This window comes from Nyctereutes procyonoides, unplaced genomic scaffold, assembly GCF_905146905.1.
Source record: "Nyctereutes procyonoides isolate TBG_1078 unplaced genomic scaffold, NYPRO_anot_genome, whole genome shotgun sequence".
Classification (NCBI taxonomy): Eukaryota; Metazoa; Chordata; class Mammalia; order Carnivora; family Canidae; genus Nyctereutes; species Nyctereutes procyonoides.
This window is the reverse complement of record NW_026575155.1, coordinates 9,483,549-9,504,473: the sequence shown is the minus strand read 5'-3', so window position 1 is coordinate 9,504,473 and position 20,925 is coordinate 9,483,549. Positions and strand designations below refer to the sequence as shown.

Below are 20,925 nucleotides of genomic sequence, written 5' to 3'. Positions count from 1 at the left end.
TGTGTAAAGTTGTTTCCTACACATCAGGATGGCTTTGAGCTAAAATATTTGCTTTGAGCCATTACCTGTTAGGGCTGCTCCTCTTGAAGATGGTAAACCAGTTTTGTCAACTTCTGACAGGTTTAACTTTCTGTTTTCGTGTGTGAAGAAGCACAAAAACAGGGAAAGCCACACTTTTTTTTTTTTATTGGATGGAGTTCTTCACAAGACGATCTAGAAAAAATAGTGTTAGGAGTGGACTTGTGCCTTTGGCCTACCTGTGCCTCAGCTGTCACTTGGCCTTGAGAAGGATAGGATTAAAATTACCAAGCAGGGATTGGCATATGTTTAGGTGGAATGTCTGAAAAATAATCTATCATTTGGAACAGTGGAGAGTGAACCAGTTTTAGTGCAACAAGTCTTTCTGGGCTCATCTCCAGGTTCACTGTCACAGAGAGGCTGAAGCAGAATGGTTCAGTAATGGTCACTGCCCACTACTTACAGTTCTGGGGCCAAGGAGCCTTCTGTCTTAGGCAGTTCGAGCTGCTATAACAAATTACTGTAGACTGGGTAACATAACTGATTCCCTCCTCACAGTCTTGGGGCCTGGGAAGTCCAGTATCCTGGTGGGCGCAGATTCAGGGTCGGGTGTGGAGTGAAGCCAGGTTTGCAAATTGCCATCTTCTAGTTGGGTCCTCACATGACGGGAGATTCAAGAGCGGGACCAGCTTTCTGGTCTCTTCTTAGTGGTGCAGTAGGCACTAAATCCCATTCATGAGGGCTCCGTCCTCATGGCCTAAGCACTTACCAAACGTTTCCCACCTCCTAATGCCATCACACTGGGGGTTGGGATTTCAACATACCTTCCCTAAGTGCTTTATATACCTTAATCTGACAGGAGGGGACGTGTATAGGAGTCTATCAGAATGTCCAAAATTCTGGGGAATTAATCTTAGTTTGTGGAGGTGCAAGAACAAGATTCCTAAGTTGCAAGCAGGTCTTCAGACTCTCACCTGATTCCTGCTTTGGGAATTGACCCCAGTATTTGCTTTTGCCACCAAAAGCACTGGCCACATATGAGTCTCCTAGGTGGACTTAATGATAGCAGAAATTTTCAGGTGCCGAGAAGCCTATAATAAGTTTTCCTTTTATAAAATCCTAATGGCCACTTACTACCTTGCCTTAGTAACTGCAGGTTACTGTGGTTTGTTTTCTGATACTGAACACTGTATTGTAGAAATACAGGTGAAGTATTTTCCAGGGTTATTCCATATACTAAGTTCTATTCACATATGTAGTTTGAAGAGAAATTTCCACTTAGCTTAACAAAAGAATTTTTTAAAGGATGACTCCATAGAAAAAAATCCTTCCACTAGTAATTGGTTCCAGGGTTCTGGCCCACAGGGATAATTAACTCTGCCATGAGACACATGGAAGAAATTAAATCAGTTTTTGAAACCAAAACCATGTGTCTGAGCACATAGTATGCTTCTGGGTAGAGAGATGAGTTAGGACTCATCAAATAAGACTTACCAGACTTCTGATCTAGGATCAAGGCAGGAGTTCCCTCCATGAACTAGGAGCTCCCAGTAGTCCTGCAGGGATTGACCTTTGCTGAACTATATTCCCTCCTAGTTGAGGGAAAAAGATCAAGAATTATGAATTTGAAAAGATGAATATTCTACACCTTGTGTAATAATTATAGGTCAGAGTGTACCTAGGCCTGCTGGGAAAGCTACTGACTGTTAGAGGGACAGAGCCTTGGGCTTAGAACGGTACACTTCGGGGTGGTAGTGGTGTTGACCATGCAGCTGGTGAAGTTACTTGCTGTGACTGCTCTGGTCGAGGCCTTGGCTGACCAGGAGGAGCTGGCCCTGGATCTCCCCTGTTGAGCTCACCCAGTCAAGGAGAGTCTAATGACTTTCCTAGTCAGAGAGGGTAGGGTGTGGTCTGAAGGCTTTGTGGGACCTGAACGGGTTTATTGGTCAGCCAGTCAAAGAAGCCTCATCACTGGGAAGGCTGGTTCTGGTAATGAGTAAAAGTGGCTTGAGGGTCCAGCCTCTCTGGTTGGGTGGGCTTCAGGAGTAGGCCCCCAGCACAGCTGGTAGGCCCCAGGGGAGAGGGTCCAGCTTGAAGGGTCCTGTTAGACACCCAGGAGCAGATCCATATAAAGTCGATGATTTTTAGATCTTGACTCTTTGCTCTTCAAGGGTCATAAACCCAAAAGGAGGTCAGGACATTATCTAGAAGGAGCTTCTTGATCCTCTGTTTCCCCTGGGAGTCAAAGGATGAGAGAGCTTCCGTGTGTGTAATTTTGAGGTTTATTTGCATGTTTTAAAAAAGCTTTATTTACTTATTTGGGAGAGAGAGCAAAAGAGAACTCATGCATATGAGCAAGCCAGAGGAGGGGGGTTGCTAAGGGAGAGAATCTTCAAACAGACTCCCCACTGAGCACAGAGCCCAACTGATGCTTGATGCTCATCCCACGACCCTGAGATCATGACCTGAGCTGAAACCAAGAGTTGGATGCTTACTGACTGAGCCACTCAGGTGCCCCATTCAATCGCATTTTCTACTCAAAATGATATCCTTAATATCTTGAAGACACAGGATTTTGTTGTTGTTGTTGTTTTGTTTTGATACCATAGGATTTACCCTTTTTTCTTTTTTGTGTCTTAGGTACAGGAAGAGGGCTGATGAGCAAAACATCCCTGCGGGTAAGAATTTCTGTTATCCTTGAAACCTAATGTAGATTTTGTTCCTTTGTTTTTGTGGTTCAAATCAGGTGAATGAAAAATATTTCAGACACATAGCTATTTTTTACCTAATGGTAGGTTTGAATGTAATTGTGTCAGTTAGCTTTAAGTTTGCTGCGTAGAGTGACAAACCCAAAATAACAGAGCAGAAGTTTATTTTGCTCTCAAGTAAACAGGCCTGGATGGGCAGACCTGGGCTTGTGTGGTGATCCCATAGCTGTGAGAGGCTCAGACTCCTTCCAGCTCTCTGTCGACATTCTCGGAGAAGCCCTTCACCCTCAGGTCCAGGGAATAGTTCCTGGAGCTGGAGCAGCAAGATGGAACAAGGGGGTGAGGGAGGGCAGGTTTCCTTCTTTTAAGAAAATTCTAGCCCTCTCCCATAGACCAGGTACGCAGCCCTAGCTGGCTGTGAGGGCGGCAATTTGTGTCCTTTCCCTGGCATAGTGACCTCCTGATAGGATTGCACGAATGGCTGGAGGAGAAAGGATGTGTTGGGTTGGCAGCTAGCCATCTCTGCCACAGCAAATTGTACAGAGCAGCCCGTATGTATGATAAATGTGCCTGGGGAGGGAGCTGCTCTCATCTGAGAGGGTGCGTGGTATGGTAAGTAGAGCCTGAGTCAGCAGAGGGCAGAGCCTCAGAGCCTGGCTCTGGATTGCCTACAGCTAGTGGTGGGGCCTGATTAGCTCTTCTCCTTACCTGGCAATGAGGAGGTAAATGACACAGAGGATCTCTAGAGTCTGTTGTATTTTTTTCCATGTTATTTAAAGGATCTCTAATGCACAGTTTTCTTTGAAGCTAGAAATTAATTCCTTAGTATATTTTTAGTTCCTTAATTATAAAATCCACCTACGTGCATACACGTTTAGCCTAAAGAATGGTCCTTTTTAATGTAATTCTCTTGCTACTTTTTTTATTTAAAAAATTTTAATTGTAAAATATATATGACAGAATTTACCATCTTAGCTGTTTTTAAGTAGAGTTCAGTGATATTAAGTGTAGTCACATTGCACAATTTTTTTATGTTTTCAAGGAACATATAATTGTGTTCCTGCTATTTTGGGAGGAGAGATACACTTCTCATGTATATGGCAGTAAATGTAGGTAGTCTTTGTTTAGATTACGAAATAATAATTGGCCATTTCTTCACCTCTGCTTTCAAATACAACCTTTGGTTAAACTTTTTGAAAATTGGGACATAAGTTACACAGAGTGAAATGCACAGATTTTAAGTGTCCAGTTTCGTAAGTGTTGATGAAGAGATTTACTCTAGTCAGGATACAGAACATTTTATTAAGTGGGCTTTTTTTAAATCAGAAAATTGTAGCATGTTGGAACAGGAAGGGACTGTCATGATTGTCCAGCTTGATCTTGATTTAGAGATGAGAAAACCAGAAATTGAGCCCAGAAGCTTTTGGCCTGAGATCTTTAACCACATTAGATGCCAGTTACAACGAAAGCCAGGATCTTAATTAACATCCGGCTTCTTGGTGCTTTGCTTCTGGTGTCTGTGACTTGACATCCTAATTTTTCTTTTTATGTTTCTATCTCCGTGGGAGGAACTGAAAACTGTACTTTTGCAGGTGGTAAGATGAACCCCTTGTGGTGGCTGGTCTGCCCTTTTCTCAGTCTGGTTGCCACAGGTTATATGTATGGAGAGGAGGCCATTACTGGGAATAGTCGCCAGACACACGGATTTCACCAGATAGAGTTCTCAGCGGTTTCTGCCCGTTTCCCATAACACTGTGTCCCGGTATAAGAACGTGAAGGAGCAGTATGATTTGAGTTGTCAGACAGTTTCCACATTCCTTTCTGGTGAAGGGCTAACTGCTAGTGGATGCCAGTCACATAATTCACCTTTAATTCTTGTTGGGGTTGTAGTACCTGCTACTGGAGCAGTCTTGCCTGCACCCGCTGATTCAGGGACTTGGGAGCCAGATGATTGGTGGGCACTTTGGTGTCTGTGAGTGGGGTATCCTGGGTTCTTAGTGGACGACGATTGTGGACCCAGGGACACAGGACCTTCCCAGAGCACGAGTGTTCTAAACTTTACTTTCTTTTTGGTAAGGAGGGGCAGATGATTATTTCGTTGCCTGAGAGTTGCCTGATCACCACGGACACAGTGATTAGAAGCTACTTAGGGACATACATTGCTAAGTAAGTGACCGCACACATGCTCGTCTGGTGCAGGTGCTTGTCTTTTAAAGTCCGCAGCATTGGCGAATAATGTCCTCTAAGGCATAGTTCGTTAGGACCAGCCTCTGTGTACACCTAATACATATTTGACATGATTGAAAGGGTTTACTCTGTTCTTGAAGTTTGTTCTTAATTCATTTTAAGCTGCATTTTTAAGGGTTTTAGTAGGCTGCCTGGGATATGGGTTTGAATCCTGACCTATCACGTACTAGAAAATGAAGATAAAGTGGGAGAACAGATATCCATCATTCTGAAGGCCTTGACTCCTCCTAGCCTGTTCTTTATGATAGTAGGTCTTGACAGCTGTTACTCTTAATTTTACCCTTACTGTACTTGCTTGAATTCTCCTTCAGCTACAAAAAGCTGTTGACATTATGAAAAAGTGGTTTGTTTAGCATAGAAGAGAGGAGGCCAAGTTAGGAGAGGACTGTTTGCTGGCTGTTGTTATAGTGGGCCTTTGTTGGGGTGGGCTTTCTGAGGACAGAGTGAATGGGACCTGTAGCAGAAGGGGTTTCTAAATAATTATATGGTTATAATTATTATATGGGGTTATATGATTGTATTGTTTCTTAACTCAGGATCTGAGCTCTGGACTTTAAGTCTCCTTGGCATGTTTTTATGAGGGCAAATGTATCTTTATTGGCCTAAGTAGAAGCAGGGATGCTCTTAGTATTAATATTTTCTATATCATTCTGAAAATTTGAGTAGGATATTTGGTAATATAGGGATCTGGATTTTTTTTTTTTTATGTTAGTCACACACACAGAGAGAGAGAGAGAGACATAGGCAGAGACATAGGTCTCCAGGAAGACCCGGGATCGAATCCCACGTCGGGCTCCCAGTGCATGGAGCCTGCTTCTCCCTCTGCCTGTGTCTCTGCCTCTCTCTCTCTCTCTCTCTCTCTCTCTCTCTCTCTCTCTCTGTGTGTGACTATCATAAATAAATAAAAAAAAATTAAAAATAAAACTGGAGAACCAAGTTGGAAGCAAAGAGGTTGTTTGCCAAAAGGACTGTTGCAAAGCTGGAACATGGGTTAGTGAGACTGTTCTCGTCACTAGTCAGTGTGACTTGTTTAGAGCATTTACATCAGCATTTACTTTCTGCAGAGGAAATTCTTGAGGAAGCAAAACCTTGGGTGCATTTGAATAAGCTTGGAGGATCCTGATAGATTGGCTACAGTCCCTCTGGGAGCAGAACAAACTAGTAGGATATCTTTTTATCTATCTGTCTTGTTCTATATTTTAGATAAAAGTAATTTTTTGATCTGGCTTGCGTTTTGAATAGGTGGCAGCCTCCTCCATCTCCTCTGCTGGCTCTGTGCACCTTTTTAGTTTCAGAAAAGCATGCTGGGGACCAGTCTCTCTGGAAGCCTTACCTGGAGATTTTGCCGCAGGCCTACACCTGCCCTGTGTGTTTGGAGCCAGAAGTGGTGAATCTTTTCCCCAAACCTTTGAAAGCAAAGGCCGAAGAGCAGAGAGCCCGTGTGCAGGAGTTCTTTTCTTCCTCCAGAGACTTTTTCTCTTCCCTGCAGCCCCTGTTTTCTGAGACTGTAGAGAGCATCTTTAGCTACAGGGCCCTCCTATGGGCCTGGTGCACGGTCAACACCAGAGCTGTGTACGTGAAGCACAGGCAGAGGCAATGCTTCTCCATGGAGCCAAACACCTACGCTCTTGCCCCATACTTGGATCTGCTGAATCATAGCCCCGAAGTCCAGGTGAGAAGTTGAGAGCATACATGTTCTTTTTTGACAGGAACGTCTGTGATGTATAGAACCTGACTTTAAAACTATAGACAGACGTGTTGCTGGCTTTAGGTAAACCTACCTGCCACCAGGTATTTTTTATCTTTTCTCCCAGACCCCTTTTCCTTCCTGGTATGTTCCCCACCCCCTCCGTGTTTTCCTACCTGCTCTCCAGGCCCTCAGAGCTTAGTGTTCTATCCCCCTGAGTGGCCTTAACCAGCAGCACTTGCATTTCCTAGCTTGGGGGCAGAGTCCTCTTTCCTCCTGCCAGTATGGGGACTAAAGTCTAGATTGCTTTCCTGTCCCATTCCCTCTTACACCTGGTGGTATTTCTGTCAATGTTTATCTTTGCTGTGATCCTTGATTGACTTGCTCTCTCCCCCTCTGAGCTGTTTAAGGATGGGGGCTATGCCTTATTTCTCCCTGTAACCCAGTGCAGGGCCAGTCACGTGGTAGGCATTTGATAAACCTTTACTGAATGGATGGGTATTTGTGGGGAAAAGGAGTCTGATAAATATTAAAGAATCCCTCTTTGGGAGGTAGTCCTAGATCTCATCCCCAGCCCTTTCCCCCTATGGCACAAAAAGCAGATGACAATACTTGTAGGCATGCTGGGCTAAGTGCCTGGCTTTGAGGGCAAAGGTGTCCATATGTTGGCTTACCTGTAACCTGTTCAGGGTACACTGGAGATACACTGGCTGGGCCCCTGCTCGTGTAGTTCACTTCATACTCCACCACACTTGGCGAGCATCCTTGACACTTGGCTAGCCCACGTGCTGGTGAGAGGGCAGCGTAGGAAAGCCTGTACTGTGCTTTCTCAGGCAGAGGCAATCTTCTTGTCTGTCTGCTTGTAACTTTTTTAGAAAGATGAATTTTTGACAGTATTAAGCAAAGAAGCTAGAAGTTCTATGGCTGTTTCTGTGATTGATGTTGATGAAGTAATGTTGGGGGCATGCATATAATAGGGTGCTGGACACAGGGACCTCACTGGGGTGACTTTATTTTTATTGGGCTGTTAGTGCCTTTGTGCTTTAAGCCAGTGATTTTACAGCCATCGTAGGGGCCCCACAAATTACAGCCTGTGACCAAGGGCCCTGGCAAAACCTAAAATAATTGCTCTCTGGCCCTTTATGGAAAAAAGATTGTTGATCCTTGGTCTAAAGCGTGTTGTAGCTGGCTCTTGGCATGTAACTCGAAACCATGGCCGTAATCTGTTGGTGCTGCAAGCTGGGGATTTCAGCCCTGTTACTCATCCTTTCCCTGTCATTGCTGGGGTTTACTGTGTAGTGTGGCAGCCTCAGCACTTGTACACACTCCTTAGTGTGGAGAGCAGTAGGTCATCTTGGTCCTTTCCTCCGTTAGCTATTAACTAACAGAATAATCACAGAACCAGTATCCTGCTGCTCGAAGGCTGTGTATGGTGAGACCTGAAATTCGTGTGTTGCCTTGACATCTTTAGGCCTCGCAGGGCCCCAGGGGCCTGTGAGTTCCTCTGCTCTCACTGGATATGCCCCCACCCAGAGGGAAAGACCCCATCAGCAGGACTAGCGACACTCCGCCTGGTCCGTAGCCTGATGGTTTCTGCTCCCTGCCAGCGTCTTCCAACGAGCTCTCACATCTCCCCACAGGAACCAGGGTTTCACCTCTTGTTACTCCAAAGCCTGCTTCCTGTGTAGCCCCTGCGTGGTTGGGGTGTCCTTTCCACCAGGGTATACATGTGACTAGAAAACTGTTCTCTGTCATATCTGTCCACTTTGGCCATCCTGAGAACCTGGGGCAGGACCCCTTCCCTCACGAGGGATGACGAGACAAAACAGAGGCCCAAGTGCAGGGGTGGCTTTTTCCCACATATAGTTAAGTTCAGTGATGAGTGTTTGAAAGCTACACCTGACTTTAATACAGTAAACTTAATATTTGCAGTTTCATGCTTGGCTTTAAAAAAAAATCGTTAATTTTTTTTTCTAGGTAAAAGGAGCATTTAATGAAGAAACTCGCTGTTACGAAATTAGAACGGCTTCAAATTGTAGGAAACACGAAGAGGTGTTCATCTGCTATGGCCCTCATGATAACCAGCGGCTGCTCCTGGAGTATGGATTTGTTTCCATCCATAATCCTCATGCTTGTGTTTATGTCTCAGAAGGTTGGAATCAACTTTGTTCTTACTAAGAATTTACAATTTTTTCCCCCATCGGAGGATATGTTTAAGTTTTAGTAAAAGTGGCAAAACCTTAAAATGTGTATCATTTATTTTCCCCTACCTAAGGGAAAATACTCTCACTGACCATGTGATTTGAGTGTTGAAGTGAAAAACAACAAAAGCTCTGGTCAGTACTGTGGATTGGAATAACTCAGAAAAAATAGTAAGGCCACTAAGTAAATGAATAGAATATTAAAAAGTTGGGAAGAAATGGAAATTTTTTGCTGAGACCTTGTCACTGTTACTAAATACAGGATGGATTTGAGAACAAAAATATTTAAGCACCTACTGTCTGAGGCACTGTGCTAATAATGGATACAAATATTACATAGTTTTGGGGGTTTAATGCCATGATAAAATGTTGATCTCAGTTGTTTTTCCTGTGACCTACTAACTAGCCATCATTGGTATTACTGTTCTTAAAAATAATAATTTAGGGGCACTTGGGTGGCTCAGTGGTTGAGCGTCTGTCTTTGGCTCAGCTCGTGATCCTGGTGTCATGGGATGGAGTCCCAGTCGGGCTCCCTGCAGGGAGCCTGCTTCTCCCTCTGCCTGTGTTTCTGCGTCTCTCTTTTATGAATAAATAAATTCTTAAAAAAATAATTTAGCTATTAAATTGATGCCATGGAAATTCCAAATACAGTATTAATAACAGTACATAGAAAAATGGTTCTTTCCCCCTCCTCCTGAAGCAGCAGAGAAATAGTTTTGTAGGCCATGAAGAAATGTGGCCAGAGGTTTACCGACTATATAATTTGGGGTAGTTTTAATATAAGTTGTAGTGGAAATAGAACTTGTTCAAGATGAAACTACTCCATCCTATAGGCAGAATAATAATGTTATTTCTCAACATAGAAATTAAAAAGCAAAAACTGGGCCTTGCTGGGTCTCTGAGAAAACTAGTTTTGAGATTAGCCTCCTGTTATCAGAATCGCTTTAATATTAATGACCATGAAATACTGATTTGCAAACAGTTTGAGCAAAATTTACATTTTAGTAATTTTTGCATTTAAAATAAATATTATAAATATAATAAAATCAAAACATAGAACTATAAAAAAGAAATTTTAAAAATAGAAAAATCAGTCATTATGCTGCTACCCCAAAAAGCTTTGCTAATTTTTACCTGTTGACTTTCAATTCCTTATACCCAGTTTTGAATTCTGGCGTTTGAAAATTTACAGTTATGAACAATTCCTCATGTTTGTACAGCTCCTGTACTTTTGGTGGCTGTAACTTCCATCCTCCTGCCACTGTCTTAATTACCTGGTTCTGTGAATTGATTTGCTTAGTGGGGACATGTGTTGAGGTTGTGGATATTTTCTCCCCTGCCCTGGAATTCCTCTAGGTTTTCAGGGGCTAAATAAAGATCTCATTGAATTGAACCCAAGTGGAGCTTTTTTGGTGTGAATTAGGTAAAACTGTTTACACAGGTCTTGATCATTGATGGGAGGGAGAGGAACTGTAGAAGGTCCACACTTTTGTCTTATGATACCCTAAATTTATTTCATTCCTATCTTTTTTTTAATGTAGATATACTTGTTAAATACCTTCCAACAACAGACAAACAGATGAACAAGAAGATTTCCATTTTGAAGAATCATGACTTTATAGAGTAAGTGTTTTCTCTGTCTCTTAAAACTATTCCTTCAGGAAACTTTGATGAGAAGATTGAGGGTTGTGTTTCTCCAGGTACAGGATACCTCCTGACTTGTACAAGTTGACAGGTAAGTGTTTATCGAGCATTTCCTGTGTGTAGTAAATTGTGCTTGATGTGGGGCTCACAAGAGGTGTAAGATACTTTTCAAGAAACTTATTTTAGGGGACATGAGATACAAACTGGAAGGGTTATTATACCAACAGAAAGCCCTGTTGATCTAGATTGGTAGTCCATTGTTTGTCTCCAACACAGGGTATGGTGAAATGGCATTGAGCTACTGCAGGCCAGACTGGCCTAAGTCACCCAGCAATGTGGCGCAAGCACTTAGGGCACCGGGCTGGGAGCTTTGGCCAGGTGATTCTACGCCAGGTGGGATAAACAGGGTTTGAGGCTCTTCCTTTCAGATTTTCTTCTGTAAATAAAACTAAGTTTTAAGTGGTCCAAGAGCAATGTGAGGGCAATCTGGCAGCTGTGGCTGCCATTTGATGCCCAGGGAAATACTGATTCTTCATCTTTCGTCTCACTAGGACCTGTGACACTGGCCCTTTTCCTCTGGCTTCCTCATGCAGATTCAATTCCTTATCAAAATTAATTGGAAAGTTTTTTACCTTTGTTTTTTTTTTAATGATTTATTTATTTTTGGGAGAGAATGAGCAAAGAGAGCATGAGCAAGGGGGAGGGTCAGAGAGGGAGGGAGAAGCAGACTCTCTGGTGAGCAGGGATCCTGATGTGGGGCTCGATCCCAGAACCCTGGGATCCTGAACTGAGCCGAAAGCAGATGCTGAACCAACTGAGCCACTCAAGTGCCCCTTTTACTATTTTTTTTTTAAACAGACAGTAAGAATTTTTTTTTTTTTAACTCTGGCTTTATTCTTAAGTATTTGCAGACTTATTTTTCTCTTTTGCCTTTGTGACCAAGATACAAGTTACATAATGTTTAGCCCCTTCAGAAAATAGTTGGCTCTTCAGCCATTTGCCGTGGTGTCATGAAATATTGGAATGACAGGTGTGTTTTTATTTGTTTTTATGCTTTAGAAATTTGACATTTGGATGGGATGGACCATCTTGGAGGTTGCTCACAGCTCTTAAGTTGTTATGTCTGGAAGCCGAAGAATTGTAAGTTTCATGTATGTTGGTCATGAACTGTAGTTACAACCTGGAGGTAACCTTGGGGCTTCTCTTGGCTTACATTCAAATACCCATTCTGGGAGGGGGAGGAAGGAATGATCTTGTATACCAGGAGGCTTAGCCTCTATGGAACTTGCCCGTGCTGTGAGCGATTTAATACTAAGTTTTCACCATTTCTGGAATTCTGGTTTTAGAGTTGTAATCAGAGTACATGGGCCTGAGAACTTTTTATTCTCAGGTATTTTTCCCTGGTGACCTGCAGCTGGTTGTTTAGAGTATATGTGTGTGTGTGTGTGTATATATATATTTTTTTTTTCATCTTTAAAAAAAATTTTTTTATTAGAGTTTGATTTGCCAACATATAGCATAACACCCAGTGTTTGTCCCATCAAGTTGTATATGTTTTTAAAAGATTTATTTATTTATTTATTTATTTATTTATTTATTTGAGAGCGTGCGCATGCACGCGATCACGTGCATGTGAGTGTCAGAAGGGCAGGAGAGGGAAAGAGAGAATCTTAAGCAGACTGTGCTGCACGTGGAGTCTGACACGGGGGTCCATCTCAGGACCTTGAGATCATGCATGACCTGAGCCAAAATTGAGAGATGGTCAACTGGCTGAACCATCCAGGCATTCCTTAGAGTAAATAATTTAAAGAATATGAGCATTGGCACTTTATAGTGAAGTCCCTGAGTATTGTCCCTGAAGTCCCTGAGGAATTGTTTTTTCCTGGGGGCAAACAACTCCTCCCACCTGGTTCTATCCTGGGGCACATGTCCAGCCCCTTGGTAAAGGAGAGGCCTGGATATTTCATGGAGGAGGCAGGTAGAAGGGGCCCTCGGTATAGACACACATTACTTTGAGGCTGCGAGTCCCCCCCGCTCGCCCCCCAGCATGGAAAAGACTGTCCAGTGCAGGGACCTCTCTCAGCCTGGATCCACTGCTTAGCTTAGCAAAAGCTCAGATGAGAGAAACCATATGAGGAGTGGACTTGCCTAAGATGGTGACCCCATCCACGAGTGGTTGGGAGGACTAAAGGGGATAATGTATAGAGATGCCTTCAAGTAGTTGATGCTCATTCAATGACTCCTGTCAGGATATCGCTTACCTAATTTTCTGTAGGAACTCTGAGGAAAAATTACTCCCTGATCTCAACACCAATAGATGTGTTTATTCTCAGCACATGTTGTGTTTTTATCTTATAGTCACTGTTGATTCTGTATCTGATACATTTCCTTCTCTTTATTGTTTGCTAGAAAACTCAGGACAAATGTGTAGCCCGTCCAAATGTGCAGGATTTTTAAGGCATGCAATGTATCCTGGTTGTATCTTATCCCTCCTCCTTTCACCTTTCCCTTGTCTTGTTTTCACTGTCCATTCATCTTACCTTTTATTTCATCTCATGTGTGCCCATATTTTGTAGAAAAGGTAGTAGTCCTTCTTAGGCACTTACCTCAAATTAAATGAAACAGGCTATTTCCCAGAGGTCACCTGAGGCCTCTTTTCCTCCCTTTGAGTTGTTCCTAATGGTCTGGGTGGTGTGGCAGGACAGGTGCCATGTGTGGTGGGGATCCAGCTGGATGTTTGCATGCTCTTCCCATCTCTCATTAGTGCTGTCACTTAGGGTGAGTTCTTTACCGTTCCTGATCTCAGTTTCTTTATGTCTAACATGGGAACACTAAATGCTTTCTTTGCTAGGAAATTGTGAAGATTAGATTAGATTAGAAGATTGTTTTATATGAAACACTGTGCCTGGTGTGTAGTGATTTCCTTCTTTCTTTTCTTTCCTGAGACTGTGGCTGTTCCTGAGGTTTCAATTGTTGTCTCTAAAGGTGAAGACATTTAAGACTTTCTTTCATGTGACAATCTTGTCAGCTGTTCTGAATTTCTCAGTGACTTCGGTATACTTGCACTCTGATGTGGCAGTTGTCACCTTACCTTTCCCCTCCTTAGCCATTCTGCTTTGGATTCTCTGCATCCACAGTGTTCCTCCACCCTCCTCCTTTCTACTTAGTGCTTCTTGCTGTCATAGAGATTTGGCTCTGCCACCTTCTGGCTCAGCGTCCTGCTGTAGCTCCCTCTTGCTTATCCTGAAACACTTACACTTCTCTGCCTGCAGGAAGTTGGCTCCACTTGCCCCCTTGAGCCCCATTTCCATGTATTTTCATTGTATAAAATGGGAATGACCTGCCTGTACAGAAGGGCTTCACTATAGGTTCCTCTTTCCATCTCCAGAGCATTTTACCTTGTGAAACATCTGTTCAGTTTGCCATAGTTTAGGAAAGACTGTCACTTGAAGAGAAGGAAAGTTCTACTGCCTTTGCTCCTTAGCCCTTAGTCCTTTGGGCTGCGAGTCACCTCCCTGTTCCCATGGCTGGTGGGCGTAACTCCACTTCACTTATGTGCCAGACACAGGATTGCAGTGATAATAGAATTCAGTCCCTCCCTGCAAAGAGCGTCAGTCCCCTTGATTCTTATTCTCAGCTCTTCCTCCTTCTTCTGTACCTTATCTGCTTCAGCACAGGAGCTACATGTGGTGGGAGGTTTTAGGAAATCTGCTAATGGAGTGAGTTTATTAATGCTTCTGGAAAAATAGGAGAAGAGTTTGTTGTGTTGAAGTGTAAAAAGCCTTCTTTACTTTTTGAGAGCCTGCTGACATTACCTTACTGAACAATTTGGTTCTAGTACATGCTGGAAAAAAATACTTCTTGGGGAAGTCATTTCAGATACAAATGAGAAGACAAGTTTGGTCATAGCTCAGAAAATATGCCAATATTTCATAGAAGAGACCAATGCTATGCTTCGAAAGGTATGTTTCTAGAACATTGCATTCTTTTGTTAAAGACGTATTTTGATTAAGAAGTTACTTGCTTTGTACATGTTACACCTTGTTAGGGCATTCTTTGATGCCTTAAAATAGATGAATGTTGATGTAATTTCTGGGATTTTTGTCTGTTAACATTGTGTTTATGTCTTCGATAGGTAAAATTATTGGATGAATTTTCAAGTACTCTTTTAAAAATATTTCTATTTAGTAAATGTTTTAGTGAAATGGGAAATCAGCTCATTTTTTAAGAAAAGATTTTATTGGGACGCCTGGGTGGCTCAGTGGTTGAGCGTCTGCCTTTGGCTCAGGGCGTGATCCTGGAGTCCTGGGATCGAGTCTCACATTGGGCTCCCTGCATGGAGCCTGCTTCTCCTCCCTCTGCCTGTGTCTCTGCCTTTCTCTCTGTGTGTCTTGTGAATAAATAAATAAAATCTTTAAAAACAAAAAAAAGAAAAGATTTTATTTGTTAGAGAGAGAGAGAGAAAGAGAGAGAGAGAGAATGAGCAAGGGGGAGGGACAGAGGGAGAAGCAGACTTCCCCATGGAGCAGGGAGCCTGACGTGAGGCTGTATCCCAGGACCCCAGGATCACGATCTGAGCTGAAGGCAGGCAGAAGCTTAACCACGTGAGGCACCCAGATGCCCTGAGAAATCAGCTCACTTTAATGAAAACATTACTGGGACTGAAAAATAATTTTAATCAACCTTCAAGACATTATGCTAAGTGAAATAATCCAGAATACAAAAAGACAAATACTGTGTAATTCCACTTATATGAGTTATCCAGCATAGGCAAACTCCTAGAAACAGAAAGTAGAGTTATGGTTACCAGGGGCTAGAGGTGGGGGGAACAGGGAGTTCCTGTGTAATGGGGCAGAGTTTCTGTTAGAGACGATGGAGGGAGGGATCCTGGGGAGACATAGTGGTTACAGGTACAGGACACTGTGAGCATAACTTAATGCCATTGAACTATCCCTGCAAAGTGGCCAGAATGTTAAATTTTATGTTTATGTATATTTTACTACAGTAAAACAAAATTAATTTTAAAATACCTTCCAGATTTCTCATATGAAAGATGAAGAAGTGACTTTGCTAAACCAGCTAACTTTAGTAGAAACATTGTGGACAGAAGAGCTAAAGATTCTGCAGGCCTCTGCTGAGATTCTAAACAGCTTGCGAACACCTTTTAGGTAACTTCACCTAATGCATTTGATCACCTCCTATGGTGGGTGTGACTTCTTAAACAGGTTTAAACAAAGATTTATTTTGTATAGAAGCATTTACAGTCAATGAATGGTTTCTATTAAACAGTTGTATACCAAATCCTACTCCTTTTGCTTTCTTTGTTGGTGGGATGGAGCGGTGGCTTGCTCTGACGCTGGAGGGTATCTGGGGGGTGGGCAGGGCAGGCTCTACGGATTCTGAAGCTGTAAGTAGAAGTTGGATGTGCCATCCTCACAGCACCTCTGATATTCTCAAAACAGACCACAGTCCTGCAAGAAGAAGTAGGAGGAAAGCACTGCACTGTAAGGAGAGAGGGGCTGTGAGGGGCTCTGTGTGTGGCCTTTCACTGGTTGTCTACTTCCCATGTGACTCAGCACTTGTAAAAGGAAGGGCAAGAAGTTGTACTTTGATCATGTTCTGATACCCTTGGGTTTAGGGATGGGCTGGTGGTGGGTGCCTTTGGGTGGGGAGGGTGGAGGAGTGTGGGGCAGGCCTAGGTCTCTGCTGGCCTTCACCCTGAGCTGCACTGAACTGGAGCAAACCTTGCCACATTTTTTGCTTCTGATTTCCAATCTGAAAAGGAGATTGTTGGGCTGGAATGGGGGTGGACGTCCTATGCATCAGCCCTGAGCCCCCGGTCAACAGAAGGACTGGGACATGAGGCCAGCAGAGGCAGAGTGTTGCTGCCTCTCCCTTTCTTGGCCTTTCTTACCAGGAACTAGGGAATTGGGTGTAGGAGAGACAGTTGGGGTGCTGTCTGTGATTTTTATTGAATGGAAGTTCGGTCATTAAATACAGGACCACCATCTGTTTGCAGTTTTCTGGAATGTGTTTGGATTTTGAATCTCTTGTCAGACATGTCCCTTTTCCATTCTTTATGGTGGGTGTTTAACCCTTTTATTCTGCTTTTTTGTCATTTTAGTGACTGAGGTTTGGGAGGAATAGGAGATAAATATATGTGTTCAGTTGGCGATTTTGAATTCTGAGTCTTTACCTTCCCTTTTTTTTAAAATAAAAGCATTTTAGACTATAGACTTCCCTGTGAGTATGGTTTTTTATGTAAAGTGTGTACTAATTAGTACTTTTTATTTTTTTATTTTTTAAAGATTTTATTTATTTACTCATGAGAGACACAGAGAGAGGGAGAGAGAGGCAGAGACACAGGCAGAGGGAGAAGCAGGCTCTGTGCAGGGAGCCTGACATGGGACTCGATCCTGGGTCTCCAGGACCACACCCTCAGCTGAAGGGGGGGCTGAACCACCGAGCCACCCTGGGCTTCCCTAATTCGTACTTTTTAAACTCTTGGCTCAGAATTTACAGTTTTCATAGCATTCTCATGCCTGTCAGTCAACAATCAGAACGACTGCGAGGGAGTTAGGAGGTGTTATACATCACAGAAGCAGATAGGGACATGTCCTAAAAACTGGACTACTGTCGAAACACAAGACAACATTTATTAAATATTAGCATTGGTGAATGGGAGGTACTGTGCTCAGGCCTTGGCATGCAGTGTTTTATTTAATCCCCATACTTAACCGTGTTATAAATAAAACGGAAGAGAACTTGCCTAAGATTATATACCCAGTGAGTGCTACAGTAAAAATGCCCACTCACCCTGCCCTCAGAGGGCCCAGGGTCCCCAGCTTGGGTGTGTTTGTGTTCAGGATTTACTGTGCTGTCCTGACAAAGGGATGTAGTACACCTGTATGGACCTGTCACCTCCATTTCAGTGGGCATCCACACATGCCAGTCAGGGAGCCTGGTGCAACTGCAGCGCAGTAGGGAGGTCTGCTTGATTCTAGGGCTCCATGTAGATAAACTGCCCTAAAGCCACAGTCATATGTGAGCTTCCATCCTTGCTCTTTTCCTCTTTATCATTTTCAGAACCAGGGAGGGAAGAAGGGATGCTCCCTCCTCAGCTCTCACTAGTCCTTGGCCTCAGGGGACCCCCTGGATAAACCATGCAGGGGGTGGAGTCTTGGAGGAACCACTGGGCCTCTGCAAGGTTGGTGATGGACAGGGGCATTGGTGCCTAGGTCTGGTTTTCCCTCCCAGGTTTGCATTCTTCCCCAGTGCTGGAAATCCTGCTCTTGTGGAATACAACCCAAACAAGCAGATGGGGCCCGCTCTTTTCAGAAGGCAGAGTGTCTAGACAGCTTTCCCCATTCCTGTATATAGTTGGTGTTGACTTTGTTTTTAAATAGTTGCAGTGTGTTTCAGGATATGCTGTACTAGGGATCTGCAAACTTTAAAGAGGCAGATAGTAAATATTTTAAGCTCTCTGAGCCATACGGTCTTTGTCCCAACTATATTGTACAGTGTACAGACAATATGCAAACAAGTTGCATGGCTGTGTTCCAGTAAGCTACAGAGACAGGTCACGGGCCATGGTTCACTGACCCTTGTGCTATACCATACTTACTTTTCTGTCCCTTATTTGTGGACATTTAGGACCTAACTATATTAATATATGTATAATTATATATATATATATAAAATACATAGGGCATGAGCTCCTACTTGAAGGTGCCATATACCTTTGAAAAAAAAGCCCCCCCTCTCCCTTAACATGAAAAACTTCACAGACCTGTGTGGTAATAGTTGTGCTTCGGTTGTCCGGTGCTCAGAAAAAAAAAATAGACATGACAAAAGTCTATACATTTACAAATGAGAAGTGTTTCATCATCCACACCCGATCTGTGCATATTTGAAAAACATCAGAATAAGACTTTTCCGTTCGTAGACATTGCATGTGAGAAATCTGTGGCTCCTGCAGGGCAGCCTGGCCCACGGGGTAAACCACTGTCGATAGAGACAACGCGGCCTCCTTTGGCTTGTCCTTGCAATGATTTTGCAAGGACCTGCAAAACCCATCTCTGCCAAGACAGGAGGGACAGCCTGAGCTGATCTCTGAGCACCACTGTTTCCCTCTTCTTTCCTCTGGCACCATTTCCATCTTCTTCCTTTTCTGTTTTCTCCTCACTGGCACCTTGGACATGGCTGAGGTTCCAAGCACACTCGCCCCTTGTTGCTCTCTGGTTACAGTTTGTGGGTGGTAAGTGCCCCTAGGGCTGACTTGGCCTGAAGGACAGACACCCAGAAGTTAAGGGCTATTTGAGGCATACCTCAAATATTTCGAACTAAAAACAGAAAAGGCACTCCTCAGACTGGGGCATTAAGTGCTTCTGCCTGAAGGTGGAGACGGGTAATGACGCAGGAAACCAGAGCTATTAATTCTAAGAAAACAGCTTTCACTGAAGCACCTAGACACCACCCTGAGAGTCATCAAGGTACAGAAATAGGAGGAAACTTACTATAGCTCTTCATTTGGCAAACAGCAATCACATTTGGTGTGACAGATTAACGTTGGGCAGTAGGTTTTGTCCAGAGGACTAAAGTATAACAAAACTCAAATCAGTTTGTCAGCTGACATTTGAATGTAGAGGTTTGTCAGGAATGCAGCCATGTTGGTTCAGTTGGAAAAGGGCTTTTTTGTGAACAGATCCAGAGAGTCATTTGTAAATTACAGGGAATGGAACATTAAGAGGGAAGAAGTGGGCCTGAAGCATCTTTCTATAACTTTGCCAGTGTACTGCATACAACAAAGCCAAGAACCTTATACAACATGCCAGTGAGCCAACACAACATGTCAGTGTGTCAATACAATACCAGTGTACGACATACAACATGCCAGCGTGCCACATGCCAGTGTGCCAACACATGCTAGTGGGTCAATATAATACCAGTGTGCCACATACAACATGCCCACGTGCCAACACAGCATGCCCGTGTGCCAACACAACATGTCAGTGTGTCAATACAATACCAGTGTACCACATACAATATGTCAGCATGCCACATGCCAGTGTGCCAACACAACATGCTAGTGTGTCAATACAATACCAATGTACCACATACAACATGCCCGTGTGCCAACACAGCATGCCAGTGTGCAATACAACATGCCAGTGTGCCAACACAACATGCGTGTCAATACAATACCACTGTGTCACATACAACATGCCCATGTGCCACATGCAACATGCCCGTGTGTCAATACAACATGCCAGTGTACCACATTCAACATGCCCGTGAGCCAGCACAACATGCAAGTGTGTCAATACAATACCACTGTACCACATACAACATGCCAGCGTGCCGCATGCCAGTGTGCCAACACAACATGCTAGTGGGTCAATGTAATACCAGTGTGCCACATACAACATGCCCACATGCCAACACAGCATGCCAGTGTGCCAACACAACATGCAAGTGTGTCAATACAGTACCACTGTGCCACATACAGCATACCCATTTGCCACATGCAACATGCCGGTGTGCCAATACAGCATGCTGGTGTACCACATACAGCATGCCCATGAGCCAACACAACATGCCAGTGTGTCAATACAATAACTGTACCACATACGACATGCTAGTGTGCCACATTGCCAGTGTGCTAACACAACATGCTAGTGAGTCAATACAATACCAATGTACTACACACAACATGCCAGTGTGCCACATGCCAGTGTGCCAACACGCTAGTGTGTGTCTCAATACAATACCAGTGTACCACATACAACATGCCAGTGTGCCACATGCCAGTGTGCCAACACAACATGCTAGTGTGTCAGTACAATACCAGTGTGCCAATACAACATGCCCATGTGCCAACACAGCATGCCAGTGTGTCAATACAATACCGGTGTACCACATACAACATTCCAGCATGCCACATGCCTGTGTGCCACATAACAACAATGCTGTGTACTCTCTGGTGCTGTTCTCTTTCACCTTTCAGAGGACACCTTTCTATATCATTCTGTTGTAACCTTTCCTTGGGATATTTTCTTGTTTAATTTCCTTCTATGGTTAAACTATCCCATAGTTTTAACATTAGGCTGTGAGTAAATTTTTAAAAACTCACAACAATATAATGGAATTTAGTAAAAATGCAGAGTCACCACTTCCCACCCTCCAGGACAGCTGTAATCAAGAAGATAAAGTGTTAAGGATGCGGAGAAATTGGAGCCCTCTTACACTGCTGAGGGAGAGGTCCAATGGTGCAGCTGCTTTGATCAACAGCCTGGCCCTTCCTCCAACAGTATAGATTTTATGACCCAGCAGTTCCCCTCCTAGGTTCGTTACCCAAGACTTGAAAACATGTCCAGGCAAAAACTTGAATGTGAAAGTTCGTAGCAGTTTGCATAACAGT

The 20,925-nt window shown here is 43.5% G+C and overlaps 1 protein-coding gene across 5 annotated transcripts in view; it reads left to right on the top strand.

Moving 5' to 3' along the window:
* Positions 1–20,925, top strand: part of SETD4 (SET domain containing 4) — a 135,509-nt gene that overhangs the window by 9,528 nt on the left and 105,056 nt on the right. For all 5 annotated transcript variants that reach the window (XR_008662905.1, XM_055313747.1, XM_055313749.1 and 2 more), the window contains exons 4-11: positions 2,659–2,696; positions 4,804–4,892; positions 6,216–6,645; positions 8,638–8,812; positions 10,403–10,484; positions 11,565–11,645; positions 14,344–14,467; positions 15,543–15,673. Coding sequence is in view for 4 of the 5 variants with exons in the window: in XM_055313747.1 (XP_055169722.1) it covers positions 2,659–2,696; positions 4,804–4,892; positions 6,216–6,645; positions 8,638–8,812; positions 10,403–10,484; positions 11,565–11,645; positions 14,344–14,467; positions 15,543–15,673 (1,150 nt within the window). In the remaining variant the exon portion in view is untranslated. The remainder of the gene's footprint in view (positions 1–2,658; positions 2,697–4,803; positions 4,893–6,215; positions 6,646–8,637; positions 8,813–10,402; positions 10,485–11,564; positions 11,646–14,343; positions 14,468–15,542; positions 15,674–20,925) is intronic.